Genomic DNA, 10,904 nt, shown 5'->3' with positions numbered 1-10,904 from the left:
AGTCTCGACATATTTGTACAGATAAAAAATTCCTGACCTGAAAGCTAAATTTCGTGACTTTTTCTTGACTTTCATGACCGATTTCTGATTTCGTGACTTTTGTGACCGATTTCTTAATGGAAAGTTGCAGATTTTGTATTTTTCAAAGGAGAAATGAACTGTACTAAAGACAGTAAAGAGAATCACGTCTAGAAGTTTCAATTTTATCCGGTTTGCTCCATACATCTTTGATTCAATAGGAGAAAATGGAATATAATTAGCTACCGGTACCCGTGAAAATGTTAACGAATTTACTGCATTAACGAACTGTCAAGACAATCTAGGGATGCTGTTTCAAAAATGAAAATCCGTGACACTATGGTTTTATCCTTAAAATGTGCGAAATAAAACGAGCACTTACATTCATTTCCTTGCATTCGCGTAATACATATAAAAACCTCAAAGTATCTAACCTTCCCCCCAAAAAATAAACTTGATATAACGGTATAAATAAATAAAAACTCACATTATTGAGATGTTCCCATTCTTGTAGGTTCGTCAGTTTGTTTAACCCCTTTCTACTCTGAACTGCTGTATCCAGAAACTGAATAGAATTTTCAAAAAAAATGTTGAGAAGAAACTATTTTCAGGGTGTCTACTGGAGTTGGCTTAGACATTTCAAGTATTTAAGATGTCCTGCTAGAAAACTTTTCAGTATACTACGGTAAACCCCCCCCCAAAAAAAAGCAAAAAAAAAGCGTTTCACATACAACTGTATGCTGTGATAGTTCGCAGAGTGTAAATCATGTTGAAAAAGCAAGTCTTCAACATTCTAAGAGAAAGAATGGACAGAAACTAATGGATTAAAATCGAGAAAACAGAAGATTGTCATCTAGAAGTTATTTCTCCTAGAATACCTGTCGTAATCCACACTCACCTTTTCTTTGTGTTGATCAAAATTAAGTAGTCTTATACACACTGTCCATTTTCTTTCTCCGATAGCCGTTTCCAGTAGTTGCCCAGTTAGCTCTATCATCCCCTACACCAGTGGCGGTCGGAATGAGGGAAGCAATTGTTATGGTACCTAATACTACAAATAACTAAAATATTTTATAATATTACTCACTTGTCACTTAAATTTTCCATCGTTTCCTGACAAATTCTTCGTTAATTACTCGATTATAAAATTCACCATGTCACCTAAATTTTAAGTCTATTCGTCTTCCTTTCCTGTCAAATTCTTCAATCAATCGCTAAAAAAAAAAAAAAAAAAAAAGTTACCACTGTTTAGCACTTCATTTAAATGTTAAGTTTATTTTTCTTCCTTTCTTGTCAAATTGTTCAATTACCCGATTATAAAATTCACTATGTAACTTAAATTTTAGGTCTATTATTTCTTTCATGAAAACTCTTGAATCGACCTATTATAAAATCCACTATCTCACTTAAATTTTAAATCTATTCTCCTCCCTTTCTTGTCAAACTCTTCAATCACTCGATTATAAAACTCATCATCACTTTCAGCTTGTTGCAATTTCACCAGCTTTTTTTCAATAGATATCAAGGATAGATCAGACAGTCTCTCTTGTTCTTGAGTGTTTCTGCAGAATGTGTGAATTCGTCTAAGTGCAGAAAAAGAGCGTTCAGCAGTAGAGCTTGTAACTGGTATTGTGGCAATCAGACTACAAAGTTTATAGAGTTCTTTGAAAGCAGACGATGACAATCCAATCCTCTTCAAATAGATAAGTAGTTTTGGAACACCCATTGGTAAATATTCATTTGTAGAATATGCAACGCAGAGTTCGCTCCTGAGCCGGGCAAAATCGAAGTATTGGCCATAACTTTCTTTCAAAGAAGAAAATTCTGCATCTGGGAATGATTTCTGTATGTTCTTTTCATCAAGTAACTGAAGAAATGTCAATTTTCCTAAATTACTGAATCTAAGCTCAATCTGGCTGCATATGTCATCAAGGAATTTGAAAAGAAAGAGACAAAACTACTAAGTGTCATGAAAAAAAAATTACATTCTTTGATAGCCGACACTGACTGGGAGAGTACTAAATTAAGCTGGTGTGCTAAGCAATGAATAAACAATGCATCAGGATATTTATCCCTAACTTTCTTCTGAAGGGCCAGAATTTCGCCAGACATGACTGCAGCACCGTCATAACACTGAGCGACTAGTTTGAAACCACTATCATACTTCTTGAGGCTTTGGAAAACGTGTTGTGCTAAAGCGCTTGCAGTGCGATTTGATCTGACATCTGTAAAGCCCAGAAATCGTTCAACAAGTTCTCCATCGGGAAGAATGTACCTTACAACTGTTGAGAGTTGAGAATGTGATGATATATCACTCGTTTCGTCTAGTATTACAGAAATGAAAGATGGATCAGCTATTTCCTTTTTAATTGCATTTATTATGACAGTGGCAACGCTTTGAATCAGGTCATTTTGTACAGTGAAACCTGTCTATGTTTGCCACCATCGGTTCCATCGAAAAGTGGCCAACTTACAGGAAACAAGAGTGATTGGTGTATTTTTAGAATAGGATTTCTAGTATTACTTGATTGTAAAATTTTAATAAGCAGTGGCACGACAGTTAATTATAAATAATGTATATAGAAAAAAATGTAAGTTTTACGTCCGACGCTTATGCCGGTTAGGCTAAAGGAGACGGTGATAAATAGAAATGAATGAAATGGTGGAATGAAGAAAGTGGGAGAAAACGGGAGAACCCCGAGAAAACCCACGAGCACGGTGTTTGTCCATCACAAAGTCCACACGGTGTGAGCTGGGGTCGAAACAGGGACCCCAACCACCAGAGGTGAACGCTCTACCACTGAGCCACCGCGCCCCCTAATGTATATAGAGTAATCATAAAAATATACAGTACTAGAAAATATTACTATAGTATGTTTAATATATGTGCATATCTTTCTCTTCCTGAAAACTAGTCTGGTACATTGAATTATTCGGATTGAAAACACAATAACACAAACAACCACGAAATAGAAACGTATGAACGCAGTTTATTGAAATTGATATTATAGCACACTGAATTATTCAGATTGAAAACAAGAAAAGCTAAATTATAAATTGAGAAATTCATATGCAATTTATATGACTTATTTTCAGTTGTTACTGAATGGTGATTCACTCTAGACGTATTTGTTTTATTCTTTTTGGCAGATATGCACATTCTAATATTGTAGTTAACTACCTGTTGTTAATAAGCTAGAAGTGTTTCTGTCGGAGCAAAAGGTGTTTTGAGAAAATCTTGAGGGAATTCATATCTCAAAAACTCCGCTATCTTTTGACAAACCAACAGGTGCCAATAGTTGACAATTGAGATGGTTAGTTTTAACTTTAAGAATTTTCCGGCATTACTAAAGCTCCCCACTGATGAGAGGAGCTCATATAGCTAATGGTTTTACCAAAACAGACAGGGTAAACAAATACGTACAACCCGTACAACCATTTCCTGAATTCCTGTACGTTCTTTTTCACATCTTCCTTCACCACCCCTTTATCAGGGTAGTCTTCTGGCCATTGACCTCCAAGAGCAAATCGCGCGAATCCTTGCTTCTTTTCTCCAGATACAAATACAGAACATCTGCCTCTCATATGGGAATACGAAAGAGTTAAGAAAAATAATAAAACGGTATTTTGCGTGGCCAAGATACGCAGGCAAATTTATCATTATCATCATAGGATAAACATTGCTTCAGTGTGGCCAACTTCCAAGATAGACAGGTGGCCAACTTATAAAGTAATAAGTAACGAATGTCTTATGGGAAAATGCAGGTTCAAGACGAACTAGGCCAAGATAAGCAGGTGGCCAACTTAGAGAGGTGGCCAAGTTGACAGGTTTCACTGTATATGTTTGACAGTCCCGAAAATACTGTAGCTGTTTGAAAATGGTTGTCTAAAACTTCACCATATTTTCTTAATAACTGAAGTAATTCAATATAGCTCCCCCTGTTAACCGAGTCTTTATCTTCCACGTGGCCTCTGAAACTAAGTTCTTGACAAGCCAAGAATACAACTACATCAATCATTCATCGTACAACTTTCCTATTATTTTTCACTTGCTCGTTATACTTAATAGTCTCTTGCTTAAGTTGCTGATCTAGCTGAAAGTCTATTCGTACTGAGCCAAAAGTTGTGAGACAGATTTGCGATCGAATATGATTTTTAATTGCTGATGATGTTGCGTGGCTTTCAATAAATTGTTCATATCATCAAACCCTGACTGATTCCAAATGCCTTTTTCGTTTGAAAATAACAGACAAGGCCAGCAGTACAATTTTGAAGTTTTCCTACAACCAAATAACCAGTCTGTCTTTTCATACTGTTGCTTATTAAAATGACAAATACAGCGTTTTGTTTTTGTTTGTATATGTGACAGATCGGTTGTATATCGTCCTTGTGAAATTATTTCTTTTTTTTTTTTTTATCTTGAAAACTAAAGGAATTAAATGACCACCCTTTTAAAGTTTCTAACACGCATGCACAATCTTGTATTTCCCCCATCCCGCAATCCTCACTGACTCGCGTTGACGCTGTCATAGGTTAAGGCTGATGGAATGCAAACTGGCCAGTCATTCCCTTCCTAGCATAGCTACAAAAGCATTAGGAAAGTGATGTACTGTACAAACCTGTGAAATAATCCAACTCTTGAAGAAACCAAGTATAATCGTGAACATACAAATTCTAATTCATTAAAATAAATATTTACTACGCGAAACACTTTAGGCTATTTCAATTTGCAGTTCGAAACGAAAAAATATCGCACAACACCCGCACACACTTGATTCTACGGAATGCTTACAAAAATGCATTCCCACTCGCAACACCACAGCACGGCAAGGCAATTGAGCCGGCTCGTTCCGACTAGGTCGCTCTGCGCAAAATGCATCAAAAAAGCTGTGCGTTGGAATGACTGTATCTACGTTAGCTTCTGGCGTATTTAAACTTAGAAATAAGTAAAATAAAAAGGTTTTAACATAAATAATTTGCAGTTTGAGTAAAGTATTTCAGTACTTTATAGTATTTTATTCCTATATCACAGGGGAATGACTCATTCCCTTCATTCCATTGAGTGACCGCCCCTGCCCTACACCCAAATAAGGCTGCAATCTTGAATAGTGTCAAACGAAATTTTTACAATTTCCAGTCAAGCATCAGTAGATACCATGATTTTTCTCTTGTTCGTAGAAAACCGACATTTATGCATCCCGAAATTTATTTTTGGAACACACATGTTGGATCCGGTATGATCCCGAAAATTCCAGGGCGTATATCAACCTCTAGATAATCGCTCTAATTACTGAAAGAAAATACTCAAAAATTCGCTTTATTGTGCGGAGTAAGGAAAGTACTAACATTACAAACTCCTAAGCCCCACAGCGTGATCCTAACAATTAGAATAATATTAAAACGAGGTATACGTTCCTTGATAGCAGGTTTATAACTATGATGCTAAGGGTCCTTGGTTCCATCCCATGCTATGAGTTTGTAGTGTCTGTGGGTTTCCTCGGGCTTCTTCAGTTTCCTCCAACGTCTTCATTTCATCAATTCTTTATAATCGTTCACTTTCATTAATCATTTGTCTCCTTTAGTATAAAGATCATAACAATGGAACGTAAAACAGAAAAAATTCATTTTAATTTTAGTATTGTTTCATCTACGCCCTTAGTTCGCTGTACACTCCACACCAGATTTTCTCAACCTTTTCTACTGGCCTACCGCCAACAGCGGTTTAAGTACCACAGGTTGGGAAATCATAGTTCTCCATTCACCAGCCAAATCACGATGATCACTCGCTACTTTTAGAACGAAGTTGTTTGGTGCATTGAAGTAAGTCACGAAGCACCGCAGAGCCGTTCGCCTGAGACAGGGATCTCAGGCGATCAGTCAATATGCTGTTGGTCGTAAAATGGGAAAGGCCGGCGATATTTCAAAATTTGGTACGGATCAGATTGTAGTAGAGATACGATTGGGAATAAACATCTCGGGAACAGCGTGACTTGTCGGGTGTTCGTGACGTGCTGTGGTGTCTCCTAAAGATGAGACTTAGTAAAACCAGCACCGAAACAAAGACATGGGGCGGTCACACCTCACTAAAGATGTCGCACATCATAGATTTTCGTGGTTGGTAAAACTAGCTAGGGCACGTACTGTAGCATAATTAACAGCAGACTTTAATAGTAAGCAAAGCAGAACTTAGATATGGGGCTTCGCGGCCGACGACCCACACGTGTACCAATGTTAATTGCACGGTATCGTCGATTACGACTGGCACAGGCACATGCCCATCGTCATTGACCGACGAACAATCACACAAAGTTACATAGTCCCATACTACCTTCATTACATTGATGGATGGGTCAAAATCCGTCGTCTTTCGGAACACCACAGAACGTCACGAACACCCGACAAGTCGCGCTGTTTCCGAGATGTTTATTCCCAATCGTCTCTCTACTACAATCGGAACGGTTACGCGAGACGTGCACATTAGAACAAGCCGGTAGTGTCCCCATTATAATTTGAAGAACTTTCACATGGTCATCTGTGGGCCGCGTGTGGAGGGCACCATAGCGGCTCCTAGCTATCGGCAGGTCATTCCTGATCATATACGCCAATTCATGTCGGCCTTGTGTCTAACTGGCAATGGAATGGTTCAACGAGATAACGCTCCTTGTCAGAAAACCAACGTTGTGCTGCAGTAGTATGGGAGCACTGTAGTAAGTTTCAATTACTGCATTAGCCCCCAATTTCACCTGATCTTAACCCAATTGAACATCTTTGGGATGTCACTGAACGTCAGATCCGAGCTCATTCAGTTCCTCCACGAATTTCCAAGAATCACGTGACTTGTGAGTGTGTGTGTGCAGATATAGTTTGTCATGCCTCCAACCACCTACCAAAGTGTCGTTATTTCTATGATAAAACACATTCCTGCTGTCTCGCGAGCAAAAAATGGACACAGAGATATTACATAGGTGGCCATAATGTTTTGGATGGTGAGTGTAGGTCGTACGTAACTAAAAGCTCTTACTGGTTACATTTAACGCCCTTTTTAAATAATTAAACTGAAACAGTACAGTTTATGTTGCAATAGCTTTAATAATTTTAAATCGGAAAATTTCCTGCACACTTTAACATCCGATAGCGCATGCAGCAACATCGATTGTGAAACATTTACCGTTTATTATATGTGATTGGATGAGAATATTTTTGTAAATTACTTTAATGCAAAATTTTAAAAAGTACGCTTAGAGGACAAAATAATTCAAATTTGCCTTTATTTTTTTTTTCAACGAGACAGTTTAAACTTGGTAAAATTATTTTTATTTTAAGCAATTTGTTTACTTACATTTGACGCGGTTCAGTAGAACACTGACTTGCCACGTAATAAGTTTATATATAGTTTGAAAGTTTGTACGCCATATATTTGTATGACGATGTTTTAATACGCAATATGAACGGTTACTGGATGTGCTTCCCTTTACTTTCCTGTTGCAATAAGTAGTTCTTAATTTGAAACATAATTAAATGTAAATTTAAAATTCGGATCTCTGAATTATCAGTAGCTGTACTTAAAAAAAAGTGTTAACAAAAGTTTGTTCCTCTTAGCGTTGATTTTTTAATTCAGTAATCTTCTATGGCAGAAATAAAAAACAAATCACACAACATAAGGATTTCAAAAATATATACTTTATTTTGTTTAACAAAAGAAACAAACGAATAATAACTCTCTAAACTGCAGTCGGGTCTTTTGACTTTAAATTCATTTAAAAAATATATAAATAAATTCATGTTGAAAGACTGGACAGTACTTTATAGACAGCCATTCTGGTGACAGCCGGTGCGTTTCACACTCCACTCCAGAGACGTCTCTTTCTTGCTTACAACAGTTATCATGTGAAATACAACACTGGAATATATTACCTAAAAAATACCACTATTACTAAATACACTCAGACGAAACCAGATTGAAAAATTCGAAAAACAATATTCTTTTTCTCTTATGAAAGGTAAAAAAGTTTATTTCTTTTAAAATTTATTTCACTGCAGACCAAACCTTAGCTCGTTAAGTACAATCACAAAACAATACATCAAAATCATAAATGTTTCTACACAAAAATATATCTACAACACCAATTTACATTTAGGTGATACATCACAACTGTAAATGAAGTTTAATCAGGTCTCATTTCACCCTCTCACTACTGAATAAGATATTCCTGTAGTTGATTACTTCGATCTCAACGTCTTCCCAAGAGACACAATGACAAATATAGTTGTATAACCATGGAACAACTCATCTCGTTTCTTTCGGTAACTTCTGGGCGTAGTTCTAAAAGAGTTTTTCACTTCTTCAACAGCGCCAAACTGTGGAAGATACTGTACACCTATTTCCCCATTGCCGAAGAATCCGAAAAGTGGTGTATTCGGAAAATACTTGCGAAATATTTGGGATTCTACATTGTGGCTTCTGTACAGACCTTTTCCTCTTCCAACGCACGCAAACATAAAAGCAAGGCTATTTTCCTCTGGAATGTTTGTATTTTTTAACTATAAAAGAAAAAAATATATACATCAGTATCAGAAAATGTTATGATGTTTACAAAATTTATTTCACTGTAGAACAAACAGAGAATGTTATTTACTGATACTGCATCTGAAGAACAGCCGATGCCAAAATAAGAACTCAAAATACATGTCGGGTAACGGCTCGTTTCATACATACATACAACTCGATTAAAGTTCCACTGTAGTGAACTGGGTTTGATTCCCGGTGGGAGCTCACACAATGTAGATCACACATTTAGATGTAAGTTCATGATTCATATAGCCTCGGTGTTAAAAGGGAGGCTTAACTCACATATAACCAACGTACATATTGATTAACATTGCATGCTCGGGTAACTTATTTTAAAGTATCTATTATTAATGAATTTAACAGTAATAACTAATGCGCTCTAACAAATTACAACAAAAACTACAGAGTGGAAAGGCAAAATGTTGAAAATTATGACGAAATGTTAGGAGCAATTCCCACTTTAACAATCTACTGACAGTCGAAAGTATCATGAAAATTTTCTTACTACTTTTGGATAGTGTTATGCAGCTCAGTTCTGGCATTGAGCACAGTATATTCTATTTGTGCAGCCTCTACTGCCATTTGCTACACTACGTTGTTTACTGCTGCTTAGCTTCATAGACAATAAACACACAAAGATTCTGCCACTAATATCTCTAAAACCAGCCATTACTTGACCTATTCCTCAACTTATCATTATTATTAGTTTTGGCATATATCCTTCCATCTGCGATTATTATTGTGGGAACATCCAATATACATGTAAATATCGAAAACAACATCTATGTTATGTTTGAAACAAATACGGGTTTTTAAAAATGACGACTATTATGAAAATTTTTGAGGAAACATGCAATGTTTTGTAGATGGAACTGCCTGTAAAAGCCTGTCAGATTTTGACAGGCATTATACAGGCGCCTGTTTCGGCGAAAACACATGCAATAAGGTTGTAAAGAAAATATTACAGGCACATTGTTTTCAGGTGTTATGCACGTCGAAAAAGTATTAAACTTCTGTTGAAAATTTTGCACGGAATCACGCGTTGTACAGAGCCTGTACATTAAAATGATAACATGCAAGTAAATGGAGGGAATGTGTACATGTAAAGAACCTTGAATGGATTGTTGATATCATTCGCAATACAGTAAGAATGAAAAATACAAGGAAGGTGCCTGTTTATCAACATGTAATATACATATATGACATTCGCATTACATATAAATACCATGTATTAGTGTATAGCATGGAAAACGCTTGATGTAGAATATATATGTTATTTTACATTTATCATTTTCGTGTACATGCGTAAGTGTGTAACTCCCCTACGTGCAGTGTCCAGGCAATGTACGGGTGAACGGGAACATGCAATGATCATGATTGCCAATAAATGGATTAAACAGATACGTGTGCTGAACAAGGAGGATTGGAGGTAAATATTCACATTATAGGCATAGGAGACATGCAATATTCAGGCACAAGTCTCCAATTCGACATTCGCTATGCAAGGTCCTGACACATGTATAATACATGGGATTACAACTGAATACATTGCCTGTATTATCTTCGTGTACATGCGAAGTGTGAACCCACCTATATACAATGTGCAGATAAACGGAAAATGCAATGATCATGATTGCCAACAAATGGGTTAAACAGATGCATGCAATGAACAAGATTGATTGGAGTGAATCATTAATGTTACAGGTGTAAAGAAACATGTAATATTCCGGCACCAAGTCTCCAGTTTGTCATACACATATGCAAGGTTCTGACACATGTATTGTACATTGGAATAGAATTGGACACATTGCCTGTAACATGTGTAACGTGAATAGAGACTAGAATGAAATTTTTTTATTGTTTATTAAAAACAATTGATTGAAAAATACCTAGAAAGAATTCACGGAAACAATCCTCTTAATTTCAACAAACATAGTGTAGTGAAAGGGAAAGCAAGAACTATTTCTGACAATATCAAGGTAGACCTGTGACGAGATAAACAAGGACTTCCTGATTGACGTCACAGAGAATAACAATTTTGTGGTTAAGAAAGTCCAAGAATAGAGAACAGGAAGATAGAAGAGAAAAACAAACTGTGTATAAAAACACTAGTAAAAATTTACTAGGGGTTCAGTTCGTTCAGTTGGTCAGTAAATCATTATCGGACGAAACTATACGAGTCGCGGTATCCGTACGCTGTACACGCGTAGACTTTGTCCGTCTATCCTTTCAACTGTTGGATGTACTTGGAAACATGTAAGTTGGGATTGTTCTTTATTTGTTTCTTGTCATGCATAAGATTAATACCAGAGGTAAC

The 10,904-nt window shown here is 36.5% G+C and overlaps 1 protein-coding gene across 3 annotated transcripts in view; it reads right to left on the bottom strand.

Moving 5' to 3' along the window:
• Positions 1 to 7,676: 7,676 nt before the first annotated feature.
• Positions 7,677 to 10,904, bottom strand: part of LOC145672651 (F-box only protein 22-like) — a 44,369-nt gene continuing 41,141 nt past the window's right edge. For all 3 annotated transcript variants that reach the window (XM_081741828.1, XM_081741817.1, XM_081741821.1), the window contains exon 6: positions 7,677 to 8,559. In XM_081741828.1, coding sequence (XP_081597954.1) covers positions 8,239 to 8,559 — 321 coding nt within the window. In that variant the 3' untranslated portion in view covers positions 7,677 to 8,238. The remainder of the gene's footprint in view (positions 8,560 to 10,904) is intronic.

Source organism: Thermobia domestica, chromosome 2, assembly GCF_964235325.1.
Source record: "Thermobia domestica chromosome 2, izTheDome1.hap1.1, whole genome shotgun sequence".
Classification (NCBI taxonomy): Eukaryota; Metazoa; Arthropoda; class Insecta; order Zygentoma; family Lepismatidae; genus Thermobia; species Thermobia domestica.
Note: the sequence above shows the minus strand (reverse complement) of the source record. Positions and strands in the feature narration are given on the sequence as shown.